Source organism: Chlorocebus sabaeus, chromosome 2 (genome assembly GCF_047675955.1).
Source record: "Chlorocebus sabaeus isolate Y175 chromosome 2, mChlSab1.0.hap1, whole genome shotgun sequence".
NCBI classification, from domain to species: Eukaryota; Metazoa; Chordata; class Mammalia; order Primates; family Cercopithecidae; genus Chlorocebus; species Chlorocebus sabaeus.
In genome coordinates, this window is record NC_132905.1 from 69,694,316 (window position 1) to 69,710,764 (window position 16,449).

The window sequence follows — 16,449 nt, forward strand, 5'->3', positions numbered from 1 at the left end:
GAATGTAGGAAGCTCACATCTCAGGGAAACTCTTCTACTCATTGGAGAACTGTGAAGGGGTCCAGTTGAAAGGAATGACCTATGGCTAACCACTAAAAAATTGGAAAGTCAAGGCCCTTGAGGGAAGGACAATTTAAATATATTTAAATACACACACACACACACATACATAAGCAAACAGTGAGGAACATTATCATAAAAGCACTTGATCTGAATATATTCATGAAGGACATCTACGACCATACCACCCTGAACGCACCTGATCTCATCTTACATCCATGAAGGTTCGGACCTATTTTGCTAAGGTACCATTCCACAAGACTGATAAAAAGGACCAGGTGCTGGGCACACAGTAGGCACTCAGCAATGAAGTGCTTAATGTATGAATTCATGGTCTGAAATGGACAGCCTGGCACATGACATAATGCAAACATCCCATATCTCTGGCTTTAGAATGTGTTATTTTGTAGGGGTGCCTGATCTGTGAAATAGAATCTATGCTGAGAAAGGCTGCTCCAGGGGCATTAGGAAGCAGTGAAGCTGTCATCCTTCTGTCTGGTTCCTGGATCAGCTCTTCCCAGTCACTCACTAGGGACTTGGAATAAATCCATCTTTCCCCTGCCTGCCTGGGAGTGCAGTACTCCAGTCTAAAGCAGTGGCTTGCTGGAGCTACTCTGGCGGGTCCTCATGAATGAAGAGTAAACACAGCAAGTCAAGAAGTCTATTGAGCTTTAAGAGAATGGTTTAAGTGCCTGTCTCTACCAAGTGCCAGAAATGTCAAGTCTGTCTTTGTGAAGGGCAAGTTTAGCTTGACCAGTCTAGCAGGAATAGTCACGGCCGCACATCCAGGCGCCAGGCAGGCCACCCACGGCTCAAATCAGGGCTTAATAAATAGACTATTTGCAAAGGTGGGAATGGGATGAGGACATGGCACACCCAAAGGATGGTGCAGAACCCAGGGCTAGGAATGGCAGGGAGGGCCAGGCATGGTGGCTCATCCCTGTAATCCCAACACTTTGGGAGGCTGAGGTAAGAGGATTGCTGGAACTCAGGAGTTCGAGATCAGCCTGGGCAACAAAACTGGACCTCGCGTCTACTAAAAACAAAATAAAAAGTAGCTGGGCATGATGGTGTGCACCTGTAGTCCCAGCTACTTGGGTGACTGAGACAGAAGGATCGCTTGAGTTGGAAGATCAAGGCTGCAGTGAGGTATGATCGTGCCATTGCACTCCAGCCTGGGCAACAACAAGACTCTGTCTCAAAAAAAAAAAAAAAAAAAGGAGTAACATCAGGTCGTGACCACCCCCAAACCAAACCTGAAGGGGCCAGGGCAGTGGTTCCAGAAGACAGAGGGAGGGGGAAGTTCCGTGGACAGGGCTGCTGAATGGAGCAGGGCCCTTCAGAGGAGAGTGGCAACGCTTCTGCTGTGCTGTGTTCATTGTTTGCGCCTGCATCTCCCATTGGGCTGATAGCCGCTGGGGTTCGAGCCCAGCCTGGCCAACATGGTGAAACCCTGACTCACAGAGCCCAGGGTGACCCATGTGGGTCACATGGGTTAACACAGTGTCCAACTCAATAAATAGTAAATGGTAGTTCCTTCTGCAAGAGCACCAGCATCAAATTATGTTCCAGGGAGCCCTGGGTTTCAGAGAAGGTACCCCAGGGACTGGGCAGGTAGGGGAAGGCAGGAAGCTCGTGTCTCCGGGAAACTCTTCTACTCATTGGAGAACCGTGAAGGGGTTCGGTTCTTCTGTGAAGAGGATGAGCTCACTACTGTTTGCCCAGCACTTGGTATCTGATAAACTCACTGAGACTCAGTTTCCCTCCTGTGTAGCATGAGGAATATCTTCTTTCACTGTATTTCGATGAGGTTTGTACGAGGCAACGGCAGATGGTAAGCCCACAAAAACATTAGCTGTTCTCCTCAGCTGTCTCTAAGCTTGCGTGAAAAAATCTGTGTTTAAGGTCCCGGAAGATCATCTGTGGCTGCTGTGGGCAGCCGAACAGAGCGGCGGCAAAGAGTGTGACCTTGCTAAGCCTCAGTTTCCTCACTCGGACAAAGAAAGTCCTGGGAGCTGACTACTAGGCTGGTATGATTGTTAAAGGCAGCGCCCTGGGCAGCGGGGACAATTCCAGCGTCCTTGCATGTGGATAAGCCTCATCATCATCAGGGCACCTAATGTCAGGTGGGAAATGGTACTTTAGGAAAAGGCCTTTGGGACTTAGTCAATTTAGAGTCTAAATTACATGCCGTCTTTGCTCCCTTGAAGTGAAAACAAGCATATATGGTACGGCGTGATATGAACTAAATATTCAGACCCCAAATCTGCATATAGGAAATAAAAAAAGATTGGAAGGAGAGTCACCAAGATGATATTTTTGGCTGGTTGGGAAAAGGTGTTTTATTCTCCCTTATCAATTTTAAGGTATGTTTCAAGCTTCTGTGACTTAACAATGCTTTGAAATGAAAGTATCAAATGATCTTTCTTTAAAAGGAAAATGAAATTTATGTCTCAATGAAGACAGTTTTTGAACAGTGAGAGTCTTAGAGGCAATTTTTTCAGAATATTTTAATAAACTCTTCTTTTTATATAACTTAATTTGCCCCAGAAGTCATGAAAAGTTTAGGAGTAAAGACATATCCTTTAACTTTTCTTCTAGTTTTTTTTTTTTTCTTGTGGCTGCACAGGGTTGACTGAGGATATTTTTGTTGTCTTTAAGAGCCTTGTTTTATTTGGGGTTTTGAGCTGAGCACATTTACCAGTCGGAAAAAAAAAAGGTTCTGTTTCTTCTCAACTAAACCACAATCCTTATATGTAAATGGCCTAAAACTAGCCCCTTCTCCACTGAATTCCTCTCCCTAAGTAGAAAAAACCTTAAGTCTCAAAAGAACATAGAATGGAATATATGATTTCTGCATAAGCGACCTGTGTCAGGAACAAATGGTCTGAATTGAGAAATTTATCTTAGAAGTCTGATGTTTCCAAAATAAGTAGTATTTTTTTTTCCTGTGACAAAGTAAATATATGTTCACATTTTAGAGTACAGAGAGGCCCAAACTGAGGAAAAAAGCCCTAGTAAATCCCACCATCAAGAAATAAAGCTATTAACCTTTAAAGAATATCTTCCTAGTCACTTTCCTGTGTGTAAATATTCTTCCCTCTCAATGGAATCATATAGAATTTTATTTTATTTTAATTTATTTATTTATTTATTTATTTATTTATTTATTTATTTATTTATCTTGAGGCGGCACTTGCTCTGTTGCCCAGGCCGGAGTGCAGTGGCACGATCTCAGCTCACTGCAACCTCTGCCTCCCGGGTTCAAGTTATTCTCCTGCCTCAGCCTCCTGAGTAGCTAGGATTACAGACGTCCGCCACCATGACCAGCTAATTTTTGTATTTTTAGTGGAGACGGGGTTTCACCACGTTAGCCAGGCTGGTCTCAAACTCCTGACCTCCGGTGATCCACACATCTCGGCCTCCCAAAGTGCTGGGATTACAGGTGTGAGCCACCGTGTCCGGCAAAAAAATATTTTTGAGACAAGGTCTTGCTCTATTGCCCAGGCTAGAGTGCAGTGGCACAGACATGGCTCACTGCAGCCTTGACTCTCTGGCCTTGAGCAATCCTCCCACTTTAGCCTCCCAAGTAACTAGGACTATGCTACCCACGGCTCTGTCACCCAGCCTGGGACATGCCACCACATGCTGCTAATTTTTGTATTTTTTGTAGAGGTGGGGTTTTGCCATGTAGCTCAGGCTGGAATCACATACATACTACTTTGTATGCTGTACTTTCCCATTTACTAATATATTTGTGAACATTTTAAATAAGCAATATTTTAAAGAGCTGTATTGTCTTTTATTTTATGAATGTACCAACTCAGTATCTTTTTACTTTTTTCTTTTTTTTTTAAGAGACAGGGTCTTGTTCTGTCAACCAGGCTGAAATGTAGTGGCATGGTTATTGCTCACCACAGCCTCCAACTCCTGGGCTCAAGTGATCCTCCCACCTTAGCCTCCTGTGTAGGAATCCAACCCTATTTACAATACGCTATTGTTGGACATTCAGATGATTTCTATTGTTTAATATTATAAGCAATGCTATGTGGAACAATCTTAGAGCTGAACATTTGCAAACGAGTATATTTCCATAGGAATTATTGGAAGTAGATTGCTTTGTCAAAGGGTATTCCAAACATTAAAGCTTTTAATACATACTGCCAAACTTATCCAGAAAAAGTCTTCCAAGGCACGCAGCTGCAAATATTCTGAGAGCACCCTGGGAAACCTATATTTTCTTAGTTTTAAGGATATATGCCTGACCATATTCTTTAAGGCTAACAGAAGGAAAAAAAAAAAAAAAGAGAGAGAGAGAGAGAGTATCTGGGACTACAGGTATATGCCACCATGCCTGGGTAAATTTTTAATTTTTTTTGTAGAGATAGGGGTCTCACTATGTTGCCCAGACTGGTCTTGAACTCCTGGCTTCAAGTGGTCCTCCCACCTTGGCCTCCCAAAGTGCTGGGATCACAGGAAGGAACCACTGCACTGGGTTGCTTTTGCACTTTTAAGTTACTCTGGGAGTGCAAGAATTTATCTTAGAGAGAGTGAAAGAACCCACAGGAAGAGGCCCAGGATAATTCAGCTCTGATTCAGGTCTGACTGTATCTTTGTTGACACTGAGCTCTGAACGGTTCGCAGGAATTTGTTGTTGTTAGCGGTTATTTCCCTCTGAGGCTGATTTTATTTGTACCTTCTGCTTCTTTTTTTCAGGGGTGGGGTGGGGCGGGGACAGAGTCTCGCTCTGTTGCCTAGGCTGGAGTGCAGTGTTACAATCTCAGCTCACTGCAATCTCCGCCTCCCAGCTTCAAACAATTCTTCTGCCTCAGCCTCCTGAGTAGCTGGGACTACAGGCATGTGCCACCATGCACAGCTAATTTTTTTTGTATTTTTAGTAGAGATGGGATTTCCCCATGTTGACCAAGCTGGTCTCGAACTCCTGACCTCAAGCAATTCACGCGCCTCAGCCTCCCAAAGTGCTGGGATTACAGACGTGAGCTACGGCTCCCAGACTGCACCTCCTGTTTCTGGCAAACTGCCCTCCACCCCCAATACATGTGATAACAAGATATTCAACCATTTAAATTTTTACTTTTTGGCTATTAGTTAACAGTGAAACTGAAGTTAATTGCTCCTTCCAACCTGTGTTTATTTATATAATAAGTCTGGCTGCTTAAGTGCCGCTGTCCTGGCAGTGGGAACCTCTGGCACCTCGATCTTTGGCTGAAAAGTCCAGGCCTGCCCACACTTGGCCTCGGGGTGACCTTAGCCCAGCCTTTGAGGCCTATTGTGTGGTTTTTCTCATCCTCTTTTTAAGGAAATAGCAGAATCCCTGGAGCTCACCCGGAAAATGTAAACCACAGTGGGAAATTACACACCACAGTGGACGCCCAGACAGGGGCATGTTCTGAAGCCTGGCGTCCTTAGGCCCAGCCCTTCGGGAAAGGCTCACTCCTGTCTCATGTAAAAATGCTGTTTTGTTGGTGTTCATTGGTCAGCAGCGATGGCCACTTTAATGTCCTCCTTTCAGTTTTTCTTCTACTGGATGAGGCATAAATTCTGACGGAGACCACTTGCTGTAAGATCTTTCAGAAATGACTTTGGGTCAGTCTCCTTCAAGATAAGACATCAGGCCAGGCGCGGTGGCTCATGTCTATAATCCTAGCACTTTGGGAGGCCAAGGCAGGTGGATCACCTGAGGTCAGGAGTTCCAGACCAGCCTGGCCAACATGGTGAAACCCCGTCTCTACTAAAAATACAAAAATATTAGCTGTACTTGGTGGTGCGTGCCTGTAATCCCAACTACTTGGGAGGCTGAGGCAGGAGAATTGCTTGAACCTGGGAGGGGGAGGTTGCAGTGAGCTGAGATCATGCCACTATACTCCAGTGTAGGCGACAGAGTGAGACTCGGTCTCAAAATAAATAAGTAAATAACTTAATTATCTCTTTAAAGACCTTATCCCCAGATAAGGTCATGTTCTGAGGTACCGGAGATTAGGACTTCAGTATATGAATTTGGGGAGGACATAAGTAGCTCATAACAGCCTTCAAGAGGGTCCCCTGTGAGGCTCACCTCTTGGAATTCATGTGCTTGTGCAGCCTCCTCCCACCATGAACCAGAGCTTGTGTGGGGGACCGATAGCGTGTGGGGGAGGTGAAAGCATACGGCGGCCGTGAGAGCCTACGGCGGCGGTGAGGGCGGCGGTGAGAGCGGCGGTGAGAGTGTACGGGGGCGGTGAGAGCCTATGGCGGCGGTGAGAGCGTACGGGGGCGGTGAGAGCGTACGGGGGCGGTGAGAGCCTATGGCGGCGGTGAGAGCGTACGGGGGAGGTGAGAGGGTACGGTGGCGGTGAGAGCGTACGGGGGAGGTGAGAGCGTACGGTGGCGGTGAGAGCGTACGGGGGAGGTGAGAGCGTACGGTGGCGGTGAGAGCGTACGGGGGCGGTGAGAGCGTACGGGGGCGGTGAGAGCGTACGGCGGCGGTGAGAGCGTACGGCGGCGGTGAGAGCGTACGGGGGAGGTGAGAGGATACCGCGGCGGTGAGAGCGTACCGCGGCGGTGAGAGCGTACCGCGGCGGTGAGAGGCTACGGGGGCGGTGAGAGGCTACGGGGGCGGTGAGAGCGTACGGCGGCGGTGAGAGCCTATGGGGGAGGTGAGAGCGTAAGGGGGAGGTGAGAGGATACGGCGGCGGTGAGAGCGTACGGGGGAGGTGAGAGGATACGGCGGCGGTGAGAGCGTACGGGGGAGGTGAGAGGATACGGCGGCGGTGAGAGCGTACGGTGGCGGTGAGAGCGTACGGGGGCGGTGAGAGCGTACGGCGGCGGTGAGAGCCTATGGGGGAGGTGAGAGCGTAAGGGGGAGGTGAGAGGATACGGCGGCGGTGAGAGCGTACGGGGGAGGTGAGAGGATACGGCGGCGGTGAGAGCGTACGGGGGAGGTGAGAGGATACGGCGGCGGTGGGAGCGTACGGCGGAGGTGGGAGCGTACAGGGGAGGTGGGAGCGTACAGGGGAGGTGAGGTGGGAGCGTACGGGCGGAGGTGGGAGCGTATGGCGGAGGTGAGAGCCTATGGCTCCACCAGTTCTTCTGCATCACTTTCTCTGGGGGAAGCCAGCTACCATGTTATAAGGACACATAAGAAACCCATGTGGGGATAAACTGATGTCTCACACCACCAATCAGCACCAAACCACCCACCCATGAGTCAGTCCCCTTACAAGTCCAGCCCTCAGGGGACTGCAGCCCCAGCCACCATCAGGGCTACAACTTCCTGAAACCCCGTGAGACCCTGAGCAAGAACTGCCAGACTACACTATCCCTGAATTCCTGCCCCACAGTAATGAATATTTTGTTTTAGGCCATCAAACTTGGAGGTATTTTACTAGAAAACGAGTCACATTTTGATATTTGAAGTGGGTTGCCGGGGTAACGAAATCCTCAAACTATAGCAGTGGCTTTAGGATCAGGCAGTGGGCATGAGTTGGGGGGACCTTGAGGGGTATGTTAGAGAAAATGTCAGGGCCTTGAAGAGAAGCCTGGTATCTGTCATCTTGATGTGCTGAAGCCAAGTGTGTCTTCAAGGCAGAGCTTCCCAGCTTACCTGTGAGTGCACAAACTCCTGGGATGTGTCCCCTCAGGCCGCACCTGTCCTCAGGCCACTGATGCCGGCGTTCAGTGGCATCTCTCTTTACCCCGTTTCCATATGGATGTAACTGTGTGCTTGCTGATGGGGCGGTTGGGAAGCTCTGTTCAATAGCAGGGTAGGGGGTGTGGCCAACACTGACCTCCTCAGTGCCTGCCCCGATGCAGTTCAGTTGGGAGCGGCTTAGGGCTTCATATACAGAACACTGCAGCACTGCTCTCCCTCCTCTGCACCCAGAGCTCGGAGGCTTTCTTGAGGCAGGTGGGGGGACCCTCAAGTCTTTGGAAATGCTCGGGAGTGTGTGTCCCACTGCGGTGCAGGGTACGGGGGTACCGACAGTCAGGCCTCGGGCGGCCCTGGGGGTGCCTATGGGGCAGGATGGAGTCACACCGATAACTTGGGAGGATCACACACATGCTCCTACTTCTCAGCCCCCTTCCTCTTGAACAACTTCTTCTTCCTCTTTTTCTTCTTTTGAGATGGAGTTTCACTCTTGTTATCCAGGCTGGAGGGCAATGGTGCGATCTCGGCTCACTGCAACCTCTGCTTCTCGGGTTCAACCTCTGCCTCAGCCTCCCGAGTGGCTGGGATTACAGGCATGTGCCATGACATCCGGTTAATTTTGTATTTTTAGTAGAGACATGGTTTCGCCATGTTAGCCAGGCTGGTCTCAAACTCCCGACCTGAGGTGATCCACCTGCCTCGGCCTCCCAAACTGCTGGAATTCTAGGCGTGAGACACCACGCCCGGCCCCTCTTGAACTTATCCTACATATGACATACAAAGAATCAAAAAGGCAACCAGCCCTACATAACAAGCCCAAACTGCCAAACAAAACGACAACAAAAAGAAACAACAAACAAAAAAAACCGGAGGACGGGGACAGTTACAGCAGAAAAAGCATGTCAAGGGTTACTATCCCTACTCTGCCAAGAACTCATAAAATAAATCAATAAAATAAATCAAAGATCTCAACAGGGGGGAAAAAAAGACAAAAGCTAGAGAGACAAGGTGTGCAAGTGCAAATAAAATAACCACAAAAATATGAGGAAATGGCCAAGCTCAGTCACAGTCAAAGAAAGGCAAAATAAAAACCACATCGAAGGACCATTTTATACCTCTTAAATTGGAAGCATGCAGAAAAATCATATATAAAGCTGCCAGCATTGCAGGGAAACCACAGTTATACATTCCTGTTGAGATAGATAGATAGATAGATAGATAGATAGATAGATAGATAGATAGATAGATATAGATATAGATATAGATATATAGATATAGATAGAAAGATAGATAGATAGATAGATAGATAGATGGAATAAGTTTTTGGAAAGAACTCTGGGAAGAACTGTAAACATACTGATGCTGTCTTTTGGTATAAAACTCCTGGGAATTTATCCCTAGGAAGTAAGCCAGAAGAAAGGGAAAGCTACAAGCACACGCTCATTATACATTATTTACAATACTTGAAACTCAGAAAAAATGAAAAATATCCAGCCACCAGGGAACGGTTACGTAAATTATTTGATGTGTCTCTTTAACAAGATATTAGGAAGTGCTCGGCATTATTGGGATTTTTTTGGCCACACAGAAAAACACACATGATATAAGGTAAAGGAAAATAAGGCGGTCTGCAAATGGATCTGCTTAGAACTGCCATTACGTAAAACAGTTCTCAGCTCATACTCGACTTGGAGAGATATCCAAAAAAAAAAAACAAAAACCAAAAACAAAAAAGAACCTTTTTATCTGATGAGTAACATTTGTGACTGAATCTTTTCCTCATTTCTGTTAAATATTATTATGGTGTTTGTGTAGAACAATAAAAACTGATGATGATGATGATATTTTAGAAAGAACTAGAAATGCTTTTTTACAGCATCTCAGCACTAAAAGCCACACTGAGCTGCTATAAAATCCAAAGTGGTCCCTGACCATGGAGAGACACTGTGGACACTGGGTTTCACCACCTGTGTTCCAAGGGGGTGTCCAGTCTAAAGCAAATGGGGTTTTGCCAGACTTGAACTTATAGGCAGGAGGAAAAATACACAAATCATCCTCTCAAACCAGATGTTCCAGGACTCACCACAAAGCTCCCTTACAGAGGTCCGCAGTGAAACCAACCCCTCGCCCTCACATAATCATCCCATCAAACTCCCGCCAGCTTCTAGGGTTGAGGATAAAGACCCTTTTCCCCTTGAAAGCAGCAAGGCTGAGCTGCAGTGGTAAATGGGAGCACAGAGCAGAATCACACACGCGCTGGCAGCCTGTGGCCCAGGTGCGCCCTGGAGGCATGTTTTGTTTGGCTCACACAGTGTTTTAAAAGTTGGAACATTTCACTTAGAAAAAAGAAGATCCAGATTTCCAGCATCCTATGAGGTGGGAAGCTGTGACACCAGGCCTACGTTCCCAGTCTGTAACCAGACGATTATCCATCCTGGGGAGCCGAGTGTGGGAGCCTCACTGCAGAGGGGCTCTGATTCATTCCTATGCCTCAGGATTCACGTGAGCACCCACTCTATGCCTGGCACTGCTCGAGTTGCTGGCAATTACACAGACCAGTTCCTGCAGAGCTGCTCAGCTCCTGGAGAGATGAACTACACACACACACCACGGTCTATCTCCATGCTATGGAGAAAGTCCAACAAAAGGGTCACCAGAGGGGGACTGCAGGGACGAGGTGCCATGCTGGCCAGTGCCTGGAGAAACCTCTCTGAGATGACATCTGGGTTGATTCATGAATCCTGAGGCAGAGTCAGCCACACAAGATATGGGGTGAGCACAGTCCAGGTCAAAGGGACAGCTTGTGCAAAGGCCCAGGGGTATGAATAAAGGTGGAGTGCTCCAGAGGTAGTGAGGGAAGAGGCGTGTGCAGCAGGACCACAGCTGAAGACTGATGTATTCCAATTACAATGGGCAGAGTGGAGGGCTTTAAGCGGAGGTATGATGTCCTCTGGTTTAATTTAAATAAAATCCTGGCCGGGCTCAGTGGCTCACGCCTGTAATCCCAGCACTTTAGGAGGCTGAGGTGGGAGGATCACTTGAGGCCAGGAGTTCAAGACCAGCCTGGGCAAAATAGCAAGACTTCATCTCCACCATGCCAGGCATGGTGGCATGCTCCTGTAGTCCCAGCTACTCAGGAGGTTGAGGTGAGAGAATTGCTTGAGCCCATGAGTTGGAGGCTGCAGTGAGCTATGAGGAAGGCTTCACTGCATTCACGGCCACAGCCAAAATGCCAGAGCCCTTCTCGCCCTGTGCTCTGCAGGACAAAAAGCCTCAAAGACAAAAATCAAAGGGTCCTGAGGATGACCTGTTCATCGGCCCTCAGCCTCGCATGGAAGGCTCAGCTCTGACCTCACCGTTCAGGTCAGTGCTAAGGGCATTTTCTCCTGGACTCAGGTAGACCATACATGAAGGCTTTAAACTGCCCTTGGTGCATCACTGCATTCCAGCCTGGGTGACAGAGCAAGACCCTGTCTCCAACAATTTTTTTTTGAAATAAATAAATACAATCCCTCTGGCTGCTAAGTGAAGAGGGGAGGCAGCCTCGATGTCCAGGGGAGGGATGCCCAGAGGGCGCTGGGAGCAAAGTGGACAGATTAGAGAGACGCCACCATGGGACTGCCCTGGGACTGTCTGCAGATTCTCTACAGACAGCAAATGCTCTGCCCATGGGACTGGTGAAGGGAGCGGACAGGCAGCAGGTAGGAGACGGGCAGTCAAAAGAGTGTGCTTTTTCAGGTGGATGATATTAAAGCATGTTTAGACACGAGGGGTAAACTGATGATTCTCTGGGGAGAACAGGCCGAGTGCGGTTTAAAGCCTTCATGTACGGCTACAGTGGCCCGGCAATGGTCCCTTTCCCTAAGACAGTAGCAGGGAGAAGGGAGGAGAAGGTGGAGACATTTAAGAGAGAGAAGAGCACAGCATCCAACTGAACACACACAGGTGTTGTAAGAACACACGCAGTTGTTACTGGTTCCTGGGCCAAGAAGCAAATGATTTCATAGCATTCAATTAGATGGAGAAAATGCACCAGCTCAGAGAGTCAAAGGTTCGTATTTCCGCATGCATGCGTGGTTCTGCCCTTAGCACTGACCTGAACGGCAAAGTCAGAGCTGAGCCTTCCATGTGAGGCTGAGGACCTGATGAACAGGGCGCCCTCAGGACCCTTTGATTTTTGTCTTTGAGCTTCTCTGTGCTACAGAGCACAGGGCAAGAGGGGCTCTGGCATTTTGGCTCTGGCCACAAATGCAGAGAAGAGTCTGGTCCTCACCCTTGCAAGTTACACCGAGGCCAATGGACGGAAGGGCTTGATTGTGAGGGAGAAGGGCGAGCAGGCTTTTACTCTGTGAGCTGAAGCTTTTTACCTTGAACAGCCAAGTAAGGGGCACAGAGCAGAGTCACAGACTTTTCTTCACAGTCCTTTCTACATCAGGAAGGGTTTCTGAGGGCGTTAACACTGCCGGCTGACCTCAGAATTCCTCCACTCTCTATGGAAACCTGTCTTTTAGGCCATGGGATCTCCTAACACTTTCTTTAATTACTTTTCCTTTTTTTTTTTTTTCTCTTTTAAGAGACAGGGTCTTTTTCTGTGGCCCAGGCTGGAGTGTGGAGGTGCGATCATAGCTCACTACAACCTCAAACTCTAGGCCTCAAGTGATCTTCCCATCTCAACCTCCAGAGTAGCTGGGATTACACAGGCATAAAACACTATGTCTGGTATACTCTTCCCTTTTAAATCCAACTCTCGGCCGGACACAGTGACTCACACCTGTAATCCCAGCACTTTGGGAGGCCAAGGCAGGTGGATCACTTGAGGTCAAGAGTTCAAGACCAGCCTGGTCAACACATGGCGAAACCCCATCTCTACTAAAAATACAAAAATTGGCTGGGTGTAGTGGCAAGTGCCTGTAGTCCCAGCTACTCGGGAGGTTGAGGCAGGAGAATCACTTGAACCTGGGAGGTGGAGGGTACAGTAAATGGAGATCGTGCCATTGCACTCTAGCATGGGCGACAGAGCAAGACTGTCTCAAAAATAAACAAATAAATAAATAAATTTATTAATTAAATCCAACTCTCATCCACCGTTCGTAGGAATGAAAGGCAGTGACCAACTGAACACAAACCATTCAGCGTACAGATTTACCTGCTTGGTCAACTGAATTCTGCTCAAAAGAACAGCTGACACGGATGTTAACTTACTGCTGTTTCTTAAAACACAGGCGGCTAAGTTAGACTAGTAAGCCTGGGAAATGAGGTACTTCTCTGCAATATTAAGAAATGGAGGCCGGGCACGGTGGCTCCTGCCTGTAATCCCAGCACTTTGGGAGGCCGAGGAGGGCGGATCATGAGGTCAGGGGATTGAGACCATCCTGGCTAACACGGTGAAACCCATTTTTACTAAAAATACAAAAAAATTGCCATGCTTGGTGGTGGGCACCTGTAGTCCCAGCTACTCAGGAGGCTGAGGCAGGAGAATGGTGTGAACCCGGGAGGTGGAGCTTGCAGTGAACCAAGATTGTGCCACTGCAGTCCAGCCTGGGGGATGGAGCGAGACTCCGTTTGAAAAAAAAAAGAAATGAAAAAGAAATGGAGACCGGGTGCAGTGCCTCACTCCTGTAATCCCAGCACTTTGGGAGGCCAAGGTGGGTGGATCACCTGAGGTCAGAAGTTCGAGACCAGCCTGACCAACATGGTGAAACCCTGTCTCTAATAAACTATAAAAATTAGCCGGGCATGGTGGCAGGCACCTGTAATCCCAGTTACTCGGGAGGCTGAGGCAGGAGAATTGCTTGAACTTGGAAGTGAAGGTTGCAGTGAGCCGAGATCATGCCACTGTGCTTCAGCCTGGGTGACAGAGGGAGACTCCATCTCAAAAAAAAAAAAAAAAAAAAAAAAAAAAAAAATGGAGTGGGCATAGGGGAACACAGAGCCCGTAAAGAAGACATAGATCCACAATGCCTTGCACAATCCCTGTTCTGGAAAGGCATTCTTGAATATTATAAAGGTTAAGAATTAAAGAAAAAAAAAAAAGTGATGAAGCCTCTTTTTGCAGGAAGGAGTTAAAACACCAAGGGTCCCTCATCCAGCTAAAGAACCATATAATACAGGGAGCCCCTGCAGGGTGTTAGGAAGGGGAAGGAAGGAAGGAGGGGAGGGAGGGAGGGCCGACCTGAGGCCACTGTGGGGAGAAAGGCAAGCCTGGGAGTAGGGAGATGGCTACAGTGACTCAGCAATGGTCCCTTTCCCTAAGGCAGTAGCAGGGAGAAAGGAGGAGGGGGTAGAGACATTTAACAGAGAGAACCGAACACATGCAGGTGTTATCAGACAGGGAAGATGGGGTTCAAGAGCTCACAAGTCAACTTACTGGACCAGGACAGTGGGTAGTATCATTATGGACAATGGGGACCCACCCTCACACGTGCGTCTCTGCCCCCTTTGACTGCTGAGCCTGTCAGGACAGGAACACTCAAGCCCAGATCAAGTTAAGGGCACTGCCCACTGGCATGGCTTCCTTCCTTGGGGAGCCAGGGCCTTAATCCGCTCAGACTGCACCCTAAGTATAACCCTACTGTGATGGTTAATACTGAGTGTCAACTTGATTGGATTGAAGGATACAAAGTATTTCCTGGGTGTGTCTGTGAGGGTGTTGCCAAAAGAGATTAATGTTTGAGTCAGTGGGCTGGGAAACGCAGACCTACCCTTAATCTGGTGGGCACCATCGAATCAGCTGCCAGCAAATATAAAGCAGGCAGAAAAACGTGAAAAGGAGAGACTGCCTTAGCCTCCAGTCTACATCTTTCTTCGTGCTGGATGCTTCCTGCCCTCGAACATCAGACTCCAAGTTCTTCAGTTTTGAGGCTCAAACTGGCTCTCCCTGCTCCTCAGCTTGCAGTCAGCCTATTGTGGGACCTGTGACCATGTAAATTAATAGTAATAAACTCCCCTTTATTTACATATATATAAAGGGGAGTTGGGTACTATTCTTTATATGTATGTAAAGGGGAGTTGGGTACTATTCTTAGTGTTTGTCTTCAGTTCTTTTTTTTTTTTTTTTTTTTTGAGACAGAGTCTTGCTCTTGTTGCCCAGGTTAGAGTGTAATGGCACGATCTTGGCTCACTGCAACCTCCACCTCCCAGGTTCAAGCAATTCTGCTGCCTCAGCCTCCCAAGTAGCTGGGATTACAGGTGCCCGCGACCATGCCTGGCTAATTTTTGTAGTTTTAGTAAAGACGGGGTTTCACCATATTGGCCAGGATGGTCTCCAACTCCTGATCTTGTGATCCGCCTGCCTGGGCCTCCCAAAGTGCTGGGATTATAGGCATGAGCCACCACGCCCGGCTAGTTCTTGTTCTTTTACTTACTTATTTTTGGCAGATTACTGTTTAAAAGCATATATATACACACACACACACACACACACATACACACACACTTATATATGGGAGTTTATTAAGTATTAATTACACGATCACAAGATCGTGGTCATGTTAAGTATTAACTTCCACGATCATATAGGATAGATGATCTGTCCCTCTAGAGATCCCTGACTAACACACATACAAAAGCACATACCAAAAGGGGGGAGCCGCTCTGCCTCGGAGGAGCAGATGTCCCTTTCCTGGGTCCTCCTGCCGTAGGTCGCAGAGTAGATGTTGAGGAACTTGGATTCATGGCAGTGCAGTTTCAGCTCCTGGTCTTCACACACGGTTTTGTTTTTTAATTCATCTGAAGCAGAAACAAAAATTGAAGGCACCATCAGCTTCCCCCAGAAGGAACTGGTGAGCTCTGTCCAAATCCCCCTGCTCATTTCCCCGGGGCTGCACCCTGAGAAGGGGGTGGTGGGGATGGCCCTCTGGGCTCATGCTGTCTCTGACCCTAGAAAATAAAGCCCTCTGCAGGAAGCGGGTGGGAAGTAACCTGTTGACAAGCGCAGAGACCCTGGGAATTATACTAAGGGGCAAATGGAGGAGAGGTGCCAGAGTTAAGGAAGCAGACGCATGGAGTTAGGTCCCAGGCAGGGCCTGGCTAGAAAGGAAGTTTCTCTCGCTCACCACTTAAGGTCACACGTGCCTTCACTGAAGGGAGCCTTTTCTCAAATGTTGGCTTGGGATCCACATAGGTAAAGACAGACCAGAAGTTACTTGAAAGAAGCATTAAGCTTCTTTCTCTCTCTGGAGACAGCCCAGTTAAACCTCACCTCCAGCCCCTCCACTGGTATCCCCATGCGTGTACGAATTATTTATTAGTTTAGTTTAGTTTAGTTTTTTAGAGACAGGGTTTCACTCTGTTACCCAGGCTAGAGTGCAGTGGTGCAATCATAGCTCACTGCAGCCTTGAACTCTTGGGCTCAAACCTAGGCTCAAAGGATTCTCTCCCCTCAGCTTCTCAAGTACCTGGGAATATGAGTGCACACCATGCCCGGCTTACATTTATTTGTTTAAAAGACAAGAAAAGAGACCGGGCACAGTGGCTCACACCCGTAATCCCAGCATCTTGGGAGGGAGGCTGAGGCAGGGGGATCACTTAAGCCCAGAAGTCGGCGACCAGCCTGGGAAACATAGCAAGGCCTCGTTTCTAATTTTAAAAAAAGCAAGAAAGATGATATGATACCAAATCAAATCATTTCCTTTACTAGGAAAGGGGCAAAAACAAGGCACGGTGTCAGTTAAGAATCCCTCTTTAGAGAAGCGTGGAAACTCTGCCCCAAATCTGGTAAATCCAGGAACAACTGACTGTCA

At 48.0% G+C, this 16,449-nt stretch overlaps 1 protein-coding gene across 4 annotated transcripts in view; it reads right to left on the reverse strand.

The window, feature by feature from the left end:
• The window catches only part of EVA1C (eva-1 homolog C), a 108,116-nt gene that overhangs the window by 35,501 nt on the left and 56,166 nt on the right, over positions 1 to 16,449 (reverse strand). For all 4 annotated transcript variants that reach the window (XM_037990627.2, XM_007964982.3, XM_007964974.3 and 1 more), the window contains one exon: positions 15,284 to 15,436. In XM_037990627.2, coding sequence (XP_037846555.1) covers positions 15,284 to 15,436 — 153 coding nt within the window. The remainder of the gene's footprint in view (positions 1 to 15,283; positions 15,437 to 16,449) is intronic.